The 16368-nt window shown below is 32.7% G+C and overlaps 1 protein-coding gene across 1 annotated transcript; it reads left to right on the top strand.

Moving 5' to 3' along the window:
- The first annotated feature begins 321 nt into the window (after positions 1 to 321).
- LOC142631821 (patatin-like protein 2) lies at positions 322 to 2841 on the top strand. The gene is made up of 6 exons (XM_075806141.1): positions 322 to 523; positions 959 to 1140; positions 1260 to 1449; positions 1577 to 1738; positions 1981 to 2456; positions 2545 to 2841. The coding sequence occupies exons 1-6, from the start codon at positions 392 to 394 to the stop codon at positions 2627 to 2629; spliced, it is 1227 nt and encodes a 408-aa protein (XP_075662256.1). The 5' UTR covers positions 322 to 391; the 3' UTR covers positions 2630 to 2841.
- The last annotated feature ends 13527 nt before the right edge of the window (positions 2842 to 16368 follow it).

The raw sequence follows: 16368 nt of genomic DNA, 5'->3' as shown, positions 1-16368 counted from the left end.
GCATTTTTAACTTTAATTAAAACGGCCCCACGAACCAATAGGTAATTCCTATTCATAACTCATCAAGCCAAAAAAACTTTTTTTTTTTCTCTGTGAGCATCTACTGAACCTAGCATATGTCTACCATGTTTTCCACATGATTATCATGTGTATATATTGCATAATAGACTATAGTCAGTCAAGTTTGAAACTGATACTGACCATTCTTTTGGGCGTGATCCATGAGATGTTTGAAATTTGAATCTATATTTACACCCAAATGTTTGACAAAGAGAAATCAATATCGCTTGAGGCTTAAGAGGTTCAAACTTTTTCACATAGGCTCTAAAACTTCTCTCTCTCTCTCACACACACACACAGAAAAACAGAGATACCTGCACCTCAATCCCTCATGGAAGCAACAAGTGTACCCCTATATCCTCCCACTTATGGAAACCTAATCACCATTCTTAGTATTGATGGTGGTGGAATCAGAGGGCTTATCCCAGGAACTATTCTTTGTTTCCTAGAGTCTGAGCTTCAGGTAGAATAAATATTGCCTATAATGTTTCCATGCCAAAAGAATTGTTAATGTTTCAATTCAAAATTTTAACATTCCTTGTCCAGCTTATCCTTCATTACACTTTAATCACAGATGCAATATTCGTGTACCCTTCTCTTCCTGATAGGAGAATCACTAACCAGTTTGCATTACAGATTAAGATAAAGAAATCCAGAATTTGTCCTTCTTTTTCACCATTATTTCTTAATATTTATAAGTACTTAATTTTTCAAGTAAAAATGTCATGAAAATTACGGCCGTGAGACTATGATTTTGAAATAAATAGAATAATAGGAAAAAAAAACATATAGCTGACCCTAATTAGTCTATTAAGAATTTGTTGCCAATCCTGAATTTTTATGAGTTAAAATCTTTTTGTTTCTGTTGTTACTCTAAATTTTTTGGGATATGATGCAGAAGCTGGATGGTGAAGATGCAAGAATCGCGGATTATTTTGATGTGATTGCAGGAACAAGCACAGGTGGTCTTGTGACTGCCATGCTAACTAGCCCCAATGAAATGAACCGACCACTGTTTGCTGCCAAGGATATCAAGGACTTTTATCTAAACAATAGTCCTAAAATTTTCCCACAAAACAAGTAATTTTGTTATGTATTGAATTCATATTTGAAATATTAGTAGTTACTATATTTCATTAATTATTAACCTTACTACAAGTTATTTTGGTTATTAACATGATCTCATGTTTAAAAAACAGTTTTCCATTGTTTGGTTATGCTACAAAGATTATCAGAACTCTTTCAGGGCCAAAATATGATGGAAAATATCTACATAGCCTTGTTAAGGAAAAACTTGGGAACACAAGATTGCACCAGACATTGACAAATGTTGTTATTCCAACATTTGACATCAAGCGACTCCAACCGACTATCTTCTCTAGCTTCAAGGTTAAACATTCTCAATTAAATTCATTTTCTTCCTCTTTCACGACCCAAATTTGCATGAGCGGTTACATTAAATTATTAACAAAGTGCTTGTAATGATGGAACTAAATTAAAAAAGTGGTTGCTACAGGTAAAGAAAAACCCAAGCTTAGATGCTTTACTTTCAGACGTATGCATTGCAACCTCAGCAGCACCAACTTATCTTCCAGCTCATTATTTTCAAACCAAAGATCCCTTTGGGAAAGTGAGAGAATTTAACCTTATAGATGGTGGTATTGCTGCAAATAATCCGGTATATACCAACTTATTAATTTCATATCATATTTATATAGCTGAAAAAATTTAATTTTATTCTATTTCGCATAATGCCAAAATACTTGTTATTCAAAAGACATCTTTTGATGTTTTCAACAAAAAAAAAATGTTTAAGCTTAAAATCCATCTCTCTAATTGTTGTAAATGTGGAATTATACAGAAAATCTTATTCTCTATTTCTCTTCAGAAAATTAACCTACTAAATTTGTTCACCTCTAGGCACTGGTTGCTATTAGTGAAGTAGCAAAGGAGGTCACTCGAGGCAGTCCTCACTTCTTTCCTGTAAAACAAATGGATTATGCACGATTTTTGGTCATTTCGATAGGAACAGGCACTTCCAAAGATGACGAGAAATACAATGCGCATGAGGCAGCTAAATGGGGTTTGTTAAGTTGGTTAACCAGTAATGGGTCCACTCCATTAGTTGACGCATTTTCTCAATCAAGTTCGGATATGGTTGACCTCCACATTTCTGTAGTTTTCCAAGCTCTTCATTGTGAGAAAAGCTACCTTCGAATTCAGGAAGACACGTTGAGTGGTGAAGTATCTTCTGTGGATATAGCCACAGAGAAAAATTTGGAAGATCTTGTTAAAGTTGGTGAAGGATTGTTAAAGAAACCAGTTTCTAAGGTGAATTTAGAAACAGGCCTTTCTGAGCGTTCAGGTCAAGAGACTAATGAAGAGGCTCTTATAAGGTATCATTGATTTATACAATAATTCTCATATAAATTTTGCTTATTAATTGTTACATTAATGTGATGAAAAAACTTTATTTTCCTGTAGGTTTGCAAAACAACTCTCGCATGAGAAGCGGCTTCGCCATGCCCATGCTAGGTCTCCTCAAAGACATGCTATGAGTTCCAAATGATATTAAAATTAAAAATTGAAAAAAAAAAAATTGTATTGAATTCTTTCATAAGTGTTGTATGATTAGTTGAGGGCATAAATAATCCATCTTTGGATTATTTTAATTGTATAAGTCCAGTAGGATGAGACACAAGTAAGAATTTCTTGTCTTTTATGGTGTCATTAGTAAATTTAAGCTCAAAATTGAAAATTCAACTTCCATACTAATTGATATTTTTGAGCATTTCCTTTTGATCAAACTACATTTGGTAGATAAACAATTGAAGATTACATCAATCTTGCTTAAATTTTAATGGAATGAACTTATGAATTTCTACCCAAATTATGAATTAAATGACACTCTATCATTGCGGTTTGTACAAATGTAACAAATAAGTATATGTCCTCTCTCATCGTGGCTTCCCTAAAAGAATGATCATTTTTTAGAACAACAACCACAACAACAACAACAATAATAATTTATACAAACTTCAAGGAGAGTGTAGTTCCTTCACAAACATCAATTAGAAAGTGTCATTTCAACAATAATTTAGTTGTCTCAATGTGAGAAGGCATTAACTTATCTATTACATTTGTATAAACTTCAACTGAGGAAATGTTATTTAGGAGAACCTCATGCATGGTCTAAGTGAAAATGTCTACGTGTAGCTTCCTTCTAGAATCTCCTTTCGCCAAATAAGATTTGCAGCCTTCATTGAACTTTATACGGGCTTAAACAAGCACCTCAACCTTGATTTGCTAAGTTTATCAGCGTCCTTACCTGGACAAAATGGCAAAATAACATCTTTGGCCGAAATTATTACTGTTTTATCACTGTTTTCGAAATAATTAGCAATGTACTATTGTGTGGGTTCTTTTTTTTAGACAGTACCTAGGCCCAAGTAGAAACAAGGATCTTGAGCCTTTTACTTGTTGTTTGGTGGACTGGGCTTAGTTCACCGTAGCTAAATGAAGCTGATTACGAACCAAGTTGTGCGCAAGTCACATAAAGCTCCTCAAGGCAAAAATGCGATTCCTCCTAGGCAATAAAATACCATTATAAGTGTTTTAGTGTTATAAAATGACCATTTACTCTTACAAAATAAGTAAAATAATTATTCATAATATTCACAATGAGAAAGAGATTGAAATAGAATATTTAAGGCTTATCTTTTATTGTGTAAACATTTAAAAGAGTTACTTCACTTAGTTCCCAAAGCGTGATGTCGTGGTACCCCGAACAAGATGTCGTGGTTCCCAAGGGTACTAGGCCTGTAAGAACCCAGAATGCTAATTCTCTGATTTATACAATCTTTCTCCATGCTTATTATGCAATGGAGTTTTGTTATTTCCCTTTACCTCTATAGGTCTTGCATAAGAATACACTATACAATACACATATCTTCAAATAATTGTTAGTTTCTTAGATTAGGATATACATTCTAATACATATACATATATGTAAATGAATTTCATAAGAATGAGTTAGTCACGAGAATCCTTGCCCCAATTCTCACAAACTTAGTGTTTTTGCACAAGACTTGTGGGATTTGGAACTCAAGTCTAAGTAGCTTTGCTTGGGTATTGCCTTCCAAGATAGTTAGGTGAAGAGGACTTTGTGGAAGAGAGTGATATCTGATATGTGCATGTTTTGGCATATGTTTCTTTGGAGGTTAAGTGATATTTTGAATGATCTTAAAGATATGTGACAAATTCCTTCTCCTTGACTCTCTTCTCTCCCATTGTTGGGCTCTTAAAGCTCTAAGAATTATCTTTTTGAACCTCTAAACACTCCCCTTTTTCCTCTATCTAAATCCCCATTTTCCCCCCTCCATTTCTGCTATGCTTTACTGCTCCTTTTATAGTGGACATGGTCTGGTACCCTGGGCAAGGACGTCCCTGGTCTGCTGGGTAAAACCATGTCCTCTAGAACCTGAACATGTGCATTGGGCAGAAGTTTAGCTTAATTAGGCAATTAAAACTCAAAAAGGGTCTTTGGCTTTAGCTATAAATGAAAGATTTCTTATTGGAAAGTCAAAGGAGTGGGTGGGTTGCTCAATGCAATGGGTGACAGTTTTAATTGAAAATGACAATTGAGAGGAAATTGTGGAGAGGTGTCATACACATGAGGGAACTGAGTTTTCCATTGGTTCACGCATTCCAAGAAAATATATGAACTAAGGGATACCTTCGGGATCCTCCTTTCACTATAAATCACTCCCCTACCAACCAAACCACTTCTCCCTTACTACCCACTCGGGATCCCACGGGCTTGGACCATAAGTTACAAAGATAATACCTGGTTTTGCTGGATTTTTAATGGCTTTTTGCTGAAAATCTAAACATATATCTTGACTTTCCCATGTGTTAGCCAAGGTCCTCTTCTGAAGACTTCAAAAGGACACATTAAGGTCCTAGGGCCTTGATGTTGATTCTTCTTGCTGCATGTCCTCTAGCCTGATCGAGATCCCTCTTCTTATTGCATGTCCTTTGGTCTGACCAAGATCCCTCTTTTTTAATAATAATAATAATAATAATAATAATAATAATAATAATAATAATAATAATAATAATAATAATAATAATTTTCTTTCTTTTTTTCCCTTTTTTTGGGACTTTGTACCTTCATGGTGCTTCTTAACTTCATGAATTGGGCATTCTTTTGTTAAGGCCCATGGTTTTTCGTGACTTTTCATGGAATTGGCTTTCTTGTAAAATTTTGGTCCTCAGCAACCATTCATTTGGAACTTGAGTTTGTGAAACTCGAGTTTGCGAAACTCGAGTTTGCGAAACTTGAATTTGCCATGTAACTCAAATTCCATAAAAAATAACCATGGTGACCCGCTAAGGTGGATTTTTTTTAATTAAAAAAAGTCACGTGAAACTCGAGTTTCCTTGTAAACTTCAAATTTTTATGATTTCGTCACTTTCATTCATCATACCGGCCATGGTAATATCCTTCTTCTCCTTTATATTGATGATATGATCATCAGTGGATATGATTTGATTCACATCTAGGACCTTAAATATTTAATCGGTCATTAATTTTCAAGGAAAAATCTTGGTACAATCAATTATTTTGATTTTCTTTGTTATAAGATCTTTTTTTCATCCTATGACTACTATATTGACATGCCAAATATGTGAAAAGTTTCTCTCGAATTTTTGGTGCATGTAGTCTCTCTCCTCTTCTATTTTTCCTTGCAACAAAGCCTTTTCAATTCACAAGGCTAGGGTCGTATCAAAATTTTTTTTTTATGAAGTGGGGAGGAGGGTATACTAATGAGCAATACTAAAAATGTGTTTAGCTTCTGTTTTTTTAAAGAAAAAATAAATCTAGTATGAGTTGCACATAAACAGTAGTTTTGAGGTAAATTACATAAATTTTACTAAAGTTTAGAGGTGTTGCAATTCCCCAATACCGCTAATATCTTATTTTTTACTATTACTTCTATACTTTATATAGATAGTTTATATTTATATAATTTATCTATTTATTTTTATATATTATGCTCCTTAAGCAGATTATCTTGATACGCACATATATTGCGTAAGGCTTAAACTAAAAAAAGACTATTTCGAAAACTAGTCAATGATGACCCTCCATGGATTCGCCTATATAAATTATTGTCATTATGAAGTTTGAAAGGTATAAAAAAAAAATTAATTAATTAAAACCTTGAATTTTTTAAGTTTTTACAATTCATCAAGTTAGTTAGTCACAATTAATTAACTTAGAGAATTAACATTGGAGGCTGTGAAACCCCAAAATTGCTATTTGACAACCCCAAAACATAAAAAAGCCCTCTTCATCCAAGTATGTAAACTTAAAATTTTTTACAATCTTGCTACAGTGAGTTTGTATATTTACAAATCACTTTGGCTGAGTTGTAAACTTAAATACTAATATTTTAATTAACATTCTCTCTCCTCTCACACACCACCTTAACTCTCTCTCTCTCTCTCTCTCTCTCTCAAACGTATACAAAGTTAAAAACCTAGATCAACTCTCCCTCTCTCTCTCTTTGCTCCTCTTTCTTTCTCTCTTTCATGTAGACATTCTCCAGCTTCTCCTTTTTCTCTCTCTTTCCTCTCTCGTCTCTCGTTTAGATCAATGTCAGATTTGCAAATGGGGTGGGTGGGTTTGCCAATCGGTGGTAGTGGGTTTGTTGATTGGTGGTGGGTTTTTAGACTGGGTTTGTTGATCTATGGTGGGGGTGGGTTTTCAGATTGGTGGTGGTGGTGTGAATTCTGGATTTGGTTGTGCTGATTGTGGTGATTGGGTGGTGGTTTCAATTTTGGTTGGTTTGATTTGGGTTTGGGTGGTGGTTGTGTTGTTGAAGGAGGAGATTATGGTTGTGGCTGATGGGTTGCGGATTCTGATGGTGATGGTTGTGGTTGTGGTGGTGGGTTTCTATTGCAATTTGTGAGTTTGTGGGTTTGGCTATTGATTTTGTTGTGGGTTCAGGTAGAGAGAGAGAGAGAGAGAGAGAGAGAGAGAGCGAGAGATGGGCTAGGTTTTCTAGTGAGGGATTGTGGTAGTTGTTGTGGTGTCGATTGTAGCTATTGGTGGTGGTTATGGGTTTGGGTTTGGTGGGGTGGTTAAGATAGAGACAAAAATTAGAGAGAGAAGACCAAAAAGAGATGAGAGAGGGGAGATAGTTTTATGTTATTTTATTGTATAGTTTATAATATTTTAATGTATTGTATATAAAAATAAAAACTAGATGTTGGTGTATTGCAAAGTGAGATGGTATAATAGGAACTTTTATACAAACCGAGATGCTAATGCTCTAGCACTAACAAAAATTTACTAAAATTGTACTTAACATCTAAATACAATAATATTCTTCGAAGCGAATTACATACATAGTATTTTGGCATGATAGATATATATAATAATAAATTAATGGATGTCCTCCATTTTATTATTATTATTTCATTAAAATATCATAGAATACTCATATTTTTTTAAAACATATTATAAAACTCACGTCCCAGGCCTTTTAGTTCTAAGTAAATTGTTTATTTATTTATTAAGTTCTAATAAACCTCAAGTATTACATAGATGTTGGATATTGTCAATTTGTCACTTGGTGAAAAAGGGAATTCTTTATGGATTGTATTTCTCAGTTTTTGACACGTGTATCACTACAAAAAGGATTTTGTCTTAAATAGAGGAAGTTCGAGGCGGCCGCTGCAGTAGCTTCTAACTAGCAAAGAAAAAAGAATTTTGTCTTGAATACATTTTTTAGTACTTGTAGAGTTCCATGTTTTTTATGTGATTCTTGACTTTGGTATGGAGAGAGAGAGACAGAGAGGAGGGAAAATATAATCTATATACATATATATATATATATATATATATATATATATATATATATAGTAAATCCCACGTTACTTAGTGGACAAATATCAAATCTTTTAGTAATACTAGCATTATGTCCGTGCGATGCACGGCTTAATTAAAATTTATATGTAAATAATTTTTTTTATTTCCAAATTTCATCAAATTAAACATTCTAATTTGTTTTTAAATTGCCTAAGATCAGCGTTTGCTATTCAACTATGGATTTAAACGATGTTGGTTTCGTTGAACTTGGGGAAACCCTATAGAAGATCAAATTCTACATGGGCTTCGTCTCTTGGCATTTTAAAGAATGGTTAGTGATGTTTTTATTTTTGTTTTAGGTTTTCGTCCTTGCCAATTCTCTTAATTTGTAGTAAATTTAAAAAAAAAAAAAAAAAACCAAAAGAGCCTTACATTATTATTGTTCACTGAGAGCATCAATAAGGGCCAGAGAGAGTCAAAGAGGGAGAGAAATCCATTGCATAATATTTATCTGCACTTGAATGTCCAAACAATTTGATCTGTAGGATATGGGCTTAGATGGTAGATTTGGAAGCACTGATTCATACATGTTTTGGAATTTTTGCTGTTAAATTGAAGTTTTGCAATGATTTATGACTGTTATGCTACTCTTTGAAAGTAAAGTAATAGAAAAATTCTAATAATGTCCACTTTCATTAAGTGTTTTTTCTTTTACATGTAAACAAGGTTTTTGATGAAATTTCTTAGAAATTTTTTGCTATTATTCTAGAAGCCATAATACTCACAAAATTGAGAAGTTAGTTTAATGGTGGGGAACATAATTTTTTGTTGGGTGGGAAGCATAGACAACCACAAAATTTTAGACGGTGGTGTTAGGATTAGTGCCCTTAAATCCTATTGTATGATGCTATGTATGACATTATGTATGACTTAATGTTGTGATTAATAAAGTTGTTTTATTATTATCTAAAATAATGGTAACATGAATATTGGACATTATCATATAATCCATGAGATGCATAGTATGCGATTTATGTGATTTAGTCACAGAAAATATAGATCACAAGTTCTTTGTAAACTCAGAATTGTAGTTCGTAGTTGGTAATGAAATTGGACATTTCATCTGCGAAAACTAAAACATATCAACTAAGATGATTTATCTTGATCATGGAAGTAGAGACTTCTAGTTGATATGTTTTAAGAGTTAGGATATATTGAACTGGACCACTGTAAGATTTATTATCCTCCTAACGACTATCAAATGAACAATAAATTTCACGACTTCTATTTACATGAACTCTTAATCCTGAGAGAATAATGGACTTGATCATGAGATGTAGGTTGTTTTGATATATCAGGAGTGAGATCTAAAAGTCACAATCAAAACTTTAGTATGTTGGGCAACTACATTTAATGTTGATGGAACATATATTCTCAAGATAGAATTTATAATCTCTTAACGGAGATACAAAATATTCCGTTGAGATAAGTTTAAAGGATTTGGTTATTCAAAGTGTTAGGCCTAACCACTTTAGTGAGGAGTTACTAAAGTGTATATTTATGAAATTGGATTTCATAAATATATGATGAATAACATAAAGGACTAAACCGGGTACTCAAAGATTAAGATGTAGTAATTTTTAAAGTGGCAGTCTCCATTTATGACTTTGTATTACCACGAATATTTTATGAAAGGGTTACATGTACAATAAAGTCTTGGGATATAATTTATTAATAAGGCCTAGAGTGCAATTATATTTATATAGTGGTATTAAATATAATTAATGGTAACTTTGGACTTGTTAAGAGTTGACAGAAAAGCGTAAGGCCTATTGGAGCTAGAGTCTTATTTGTTCCATTTTGGTCCCACTCTAAGCCACACACTAAAGCCCAATTGGAAAGGCCCAAAAAGCTAGCCCAATTAGATAATCAGTTAGATATAAAGGGAAAAACATATAGAATTTTATGTAAGAGACATTATTGTGAAATTGTATGTATGTGAGTGTAAGCCACTCTTAAGCCACTCCTAGAATAGAAGTAGTAGCTAGATGGTATGTTGAAAAAATTTCTAATTGAGTAAAGAGGTTAAATGTTTGACCAAAACACTGAAGAGTGAGTTGACCTTCATGCTCTTAAAGTTCAATTTTCTCCTCCTATTGATGCAATAGTTTCAGAATTAGTACCTTTTAAGTTTTAAATTTGATTATTTTTCTACACAAATTTGATGGACTATTTTGTATGTTAATACAAATCTTGACTCAATTATCTTCAAAATTCTAAATTCCTTGATGTGTTGCTCTAGCAACCTTTCGTATGAAAGCCAGGAAACTTTGAATATTTAAATTAATGACATAGATCATGTAGTCCAAACAAGATGTTCAAATTTATTATTTATGTCCCCTCCCATCTCTCTCTCTTATTTTAGATAAATATTTTCTTGGGGGAATGATCTTAATCTGTATAGCAGATTGCTTGCAGCCTTGCACTATTGTTGACTACAAGTATTCTCTAGATGGGCTGCCAGTGGACTCTGATGAGTACATTTGTGTATTATATGAGGTTTCTTCTAAACCCTCTCTCTTTTTGTGCCATTTTAATTTCTTTGTTTAAGAATGATTTGTGTTTAGTTACTAAGAAAGTGTAGCAATACAATACATATGAATAGTTTTAGGTTTTTATTTAGTTTGGTTGCGATTTGGGCATCTTCTTTATATAGCTTTTTGGGCTTTTTTTTTTTTTTTTTCCTTCTTTTTTTCCTCCCCAAAAAGATTGTATTTGGTTGCTAAAGGAAGTTAAGGAACACAGTGGCTAAAGTGAATATTTGAAATTAGAATCTCAAAATAAATTACACTGTTGGCTATTTTGGGGCTAAGCCACAAATTTGAAAGCCTTTCTTGGATGTCACGAAAGAGGAGAAGAAAGAAAGCAAAAATATTTAAATTTTTACAACATTATTAGATTGTAAGCATGGGATCTCTTATAGTCATTCTTTCAAAATTTTACACTGTACTACTACCATATGTGGTTATTCTTGACAACATCATAGGCATTGGGAAAGCTCCAATTTGACTTTGAAAATATGTAACAAACTCTTGGAGAAAAATCATCGTTGTCTGATCCTTTAAGAAAATATAGATTCTAATTTAAAAATATATAGATTCTAATTTAAAAGCGATTTGCACATTCCAGTCATTTTAAAAGGGTATTGGTGATTTGCTTTAAATAATTGGGATTGTTGTTCTAATTGAAGGGGTAGCTGATATTTTCTAGAGGTATGAAAGGCTTCGTTTATAATAGACAAAAAGTAGATAACTCCATTCAATTATAATCCTACTTTCATGGAGGAAATGAGGACAAGAAGACAAACATCTCATGTTTGGTTGGTAAGGCTATTTTCTTGCAACATAGACAGTTTTATATATAATGTTTCTTTTCCATGTTGATTTTTTTTTTTGAAATACTTTTCCACTTTGAATTTCACTTTTAGTCACATTGTTAATAAAGGGATAACCACCTTACTAATAATTTATTTTTTTTGGCTTCAATTTTGTGGAAACCTTTTTAATGATTTTATTCCTCATACTTTGGTAAATTGGTTATATGATTGATGAAAATGTTATGAATTAAACTCAACAGAGCTTTGTTCTAGACTTCTAATTACTTTGGGTGTGGTGGTATTAATATTGTTGACGAAAAAAAGAACTTGAAATTAAGAAAGTCAATACCGTACCGGAGGTTGTACCGGTTTGGTCAACGGTACGATATATTTCGGATACCGGTATACCGTTTCGGATTTACCGCAATTTTATAATAATAATAATAATAATAATAATAATAATAATAATAATAATAATAACACACAAAGGATTTTGCTAATGTGTGCTCTTAGGGCACACAATAATTTATCATTTTTGAAAAATATCTCTTGGAAATTGAAAAAATTTTGACAATTTTTTCAATTTCCGAAAAATGTTTTTTCAAAAATAGATAGGGCACACACTGACCGAACCCATATACAAAATCTTTTTGTTAAATGGCACGCATAATATTCTAAAACTAAAGTGGTGTAGTTGAAACTTGAAATTCAAAAGTTATTACTTTACAGCACAGTAACTTCATGTGGCACACAAAATAATAGCCACAAAAACTTAAAAGTTGTCGGTGTGGCACACAAAACAATAGCCACATTTTTTTTTTTGTAGATTATAAACACTAATCTTGAGCTAAAGCTAAAGCTAAAGCTATGCAACTTTGATTACAAGAGGTGTGTGAGAAGCAGAGTGGCGCTGTGTGAATTGTAATAGCCACAAAAACTTAAAATGCCCAAAATAAAAAGAAATGAAAGGGAAGGGAAGGCAGATAGTTAAATCTCAAAGTTGAAGATGAAGAAGAAGAAGAAGAGGGAGATGAAGAAATCAAGTGGGGCAGATGATCGGCAACGTGGGAGTGACGACCGGAAATGCAGTTACAACGGCAAAGATCATGAGTTATTTGCCATTAACTTATTTTTTATATTTTTCTTTCTTTTTTTTTTTCAACATTTTGTACAGGCCGATTTTTATTTTTTGGCCGATATGTTCGGTATTCGCCGGTATATCTGGTATAGTCCGGTATAGTCTGGTATTTTGAGCGGTACGAAACAAAGGTGTTTCAGTACTAGTTGACCAGCTGGTACGATAAATTTCGGCCGTACCGGCCGGTACGGTACAAAATTGACTCCACTGCTTGACATGGTGACTCTTCTAATTGCAAAATAAAGATGAATTGAGTCTATGCAGACACAATAATGTTTTGCAATGTTGAGGCTGAATTGCATGAAATAGAGACTGAATCTATTGATGGAACTAGAGAAGTAGAGGGAAGCACAAGAATGCACTATTATAATGGTCAACACTCTCTAATGTTCACAGCCACTATTATATAAGCATATAAATCTTTTTGATGCCAAAATTTAATGGTTGTTCATGCTTAGCAATTCTTTTGTTGATGTAAGTAGTGAAGATCAAAACCTTATAGAAACGAAGTAATTTGAGGCACACATAATTAAATGATATAATAGTTCTCAACTCTCTCTATTTCTTTGAGCATTTAGATCAATGAAAATTCCATATCTTTGTTGTGTATTGAGGTAGCACCATGAAAGGTTAATAAGCAAATACAAGATTCTCTTTCTATGAAACATGTTTCTCCAACTTAGTTAGCCTAATTTTTTTATTGATTAATTTAAATCCTTGTCTTTCTTCCTCTCTTTTTTTCCCTGTTTATTTATTATAGATTGTATGCAAAGATGATCCATAATGCATTGATTCAGTATTAGTTACCTAAAATTATCAGATTTGCAAGAACTATGATTGCATATTAAAAGTTTGTTGCTTCAAACTATTTGATTATTTTTGGCAAAAGCACTTTAGCCATCAAATGCTCTTGTGATTCAAAATGCTTTAAACCAATTGGGCTCTAGATGATATAGAGGTGTTTACCCCACTTGGTATATATCATTGGATACAAGTTTCTGTATTAGTTAACAGCTTTAGGATGTTCACTGTAATTAAAACATTGTTGGCCATACCCTTGACAACCAAAACATTGTTGACCTAGTGAATTATTAGAGGTTTAACCAACTTTTTCTTTTGATTTATTAGCATTATTAACTTCAGTTGGTTCATTTTTCTTAAAATTCTCAGATTCAGCATTGTTTTTACCTCTTGCCCTTCTGTTGTTATTCCTAAGAAAGTTTCTAAAGTTCTTGGTAAGATAAGCAATCTCTGTAGAAGGGAGTTCATCATCAAATCCATTCCCATCAACATCATCAACTGACTTAAGAGCCATTGATTTGGATTTGTTTGTTTTGGGTAGGTCTAGCTCATAGGACTGGAGAGATCTTACAAGCTCATCAACAGGGATGGAGTCCACATCCTTACTTTCAGTAATGATAGTCACTTTGAGTCTAAAGTTCTCAGTCAAGGATCTAAAAATCTTCCTAACAATCCTAGGTTGATCATAGATTTCACCCAAATTATAAGCAAAATTAACAATATCATTAAGCTTAACATAAAATTCATCAAAACATTCATCATCAGACATTTTAATGCTTTCAAATCTAGTTGTTAACTACCGCAACTTATTAATCATAACTGTCTTTGTGTCTTCATGCACAGTCTGGAGAATATTCCATGTAGTATGAGCAACCTCAACATTAACAGGATTAGTCAGTTTCTCCCATTTGTATTCAATGAAATTCCATACTCTCTCATCAATAGATTTCAGGAAGGCTTTCATCCTTACTTTCTAATAAGCATAGTTGTTCCCATCAAAGTGTGGAGGGATCACAAGAGAGTGATTGTGTTCCATGACACAAGAGCTAACCCGCTCTGATACCACTTGTACGTTTTTAGACCCCTTTAACACAAGTTGTTTAAACTAGTTATTTAGCCAAGTGATTACTTAGATAAATTATTTAAATCTAGGTTAACACAATAATATCATATCATGTAAATAATACGAAAAAATAAAGAACACAACTATATAATAACCCAAGAAAACCTAACCGGTAAAAAACCTAGGGATGATTTAATCTAACTATCCTCAAGGTAAAAATAGATCTACTATGAAAGAATTGAAGTTTGTACAATAAGGCTTAGACCACTAACATCCAATTGCTACTTCGTATAGAAAACTTACTACCACGACTACGTGACAGCTCCGAGTCCACGGACTACTTCTTTCCTTGATCTACAACAACCACAAGTTCACCTACTTGTGACTTTGAGACTCCACTCAAAGGTTTAAGATTTTTTTTTATAAATTTTTTATGCAGCAACTAAAACAACCATCAAGTTCTTGATGTGAATCTTGATCTTGATAGTTCCATGTGTGTGTATGAAGGTAAACACTTCTAGATCTCACAAAAGATTCAACACACAGCACTTCAAAGACCTCTAAAACGTAGCTAGGGTTTTTCCTTTTATATGTGATGTAAAACATTTAACCCTACACGTCATATAATCTTGGGCTGAATTGGAATTTCTACAGAAAATTAAACATTCACGAGATTCAATTGATTGAGTCTAATTTTCGATCGATTGAACCTTACAAATTTTGACCAGTAAATCCTGCAATCACTCGATTCCAATTTTACATAAAAACACGCTTTGAGCAAGCCGAAATCTAGACTCTATGTTTTGATCATGATTTTCTAACATAATACATATTGAAGTTCTAATACATTAGTTCCTAAAGTCTTAGAATCTAACAGTAACCACTTGTAATGATCCTCTTGAACCTAATTAGATTTACCCAAATACAAGTAAAGTATATTTTGTCATAGGATATGCCAATTACGTTAAAAAAAAAATGAATCTAACAATATTAAATTTAACCATTGAAAAAAAATGTAGCGAATTCTTTCATTAGTATTGGAAGATTGAGTTGAAGGCAAAAAAAATCCACCTTATGATTATTTTAATTGTATTAGTCCATTGGGATGAGACACATGTAAGAATTTATTATTTTGATAGTGTGATCAATAATTGCAGGCCAGAGATTCAACTTCTAAAATAATCAATATTGTCACACACCCTTGATGCGATGATCATTCCACAAGTATGAGTATTTGTGGGGTGTGGGAGGTAAGGGTCGAGGTTCCAGTCTCAAGAAGAGAGTTTCACACATGTATACATTTCGATTAGACTAGAGTAGAATTTTTATCTTGTATCAAATAATAATAATAATAATAATAATAATAATAATAATAATAGATATTTTTTCGGAATATTCTTTCGATCAAATTGCATGACAAAGATAAACAATGCAGATTTGATTATAACTTGATTTTAATATAGGATAAATTGTACTAACCTCACGTAAAGTTAAAATGAATCAATTTCTATCATAAATTATAGATGAAATGACACTCCCTCATTGCAGTGTGTATAAATGTAATAGATAGGTACATGGCATCTCTTTTCAAGACTTTCCTAAAGAATGTTCATTTTTCACACACACACACACACACCAAAAAAAAAAATCAACTAATTTATACAAACAGAGAAAGTGTTGTTAATTCATCAAAATCAAGGAAAAAGTGTCTTTTCATCTCTAGCTAATTTGTCACAATGTAAGAAGGTATTAGCATCTCAAATGAGGGAATGTTATTTAGGAAAACCTCATTGTCTAAGTGAAAAATGTCTACATGTAGCCTCCTTCTAAAATCTTCCATTTACCAGATCCTTTGAGCTTTCATATAGGCTTAAACAACACATCAATCTTGATTTGCTAAGTTTATCACCACTCTTACCTTTGGTATACTTTCAATTTTTATGATATCATCATTTTCATTCATCATACCAACCATGGTAATATCCTTCACTAGATATGATTTGATTGGCATCCAAGAGCTTAAATATTTAATCGATCAGTAGTTCTCAAGG

Source organism: Castanea sativa, chromosome 4 (genome assembly GCF_040712315.1).
Source record: "Castanea sativa cultivar Marrone di Chiusa Pesio chromosome 4, ASM4071231v1".
In the NCBI taxonomy this organism is placed as follows: domain Eukaryota; kingdom Viridiplantae; phylum Streptophyta; class Magnoliopsida; order Fagales; family Fagaceae; genus Castanea; species Castanea sativa.
Note: the sequence above shows the minus strand (reverse complement) of the source record. Positions and strands in the feature narration are given on the sequence as shown.

Bases quoted from the DNA above. Each gene is read 5' to 3' on its own strand.
- LOC142631821 (XM_075806141.1), top strand. From the start codon at position 392: ATGGAAGCAACAAGTGTACCCCTATATCCTCCCACTTATGGAAACCTA. The intron at 524-958 runs GTAGAATAAATA...GATATGATGCAG, and splicing joins TCCTAGAGTCTGAGCTTCAG to AAGCTGGATGGTGAAGATGC. The intron at 2,457-2,544 runs GTATCATTGATT...ATTTTCCTGTAG, and splicing joins AATGAAGAGGCTCTTATAAG to GTTTGCAAAACAACTCTCGC.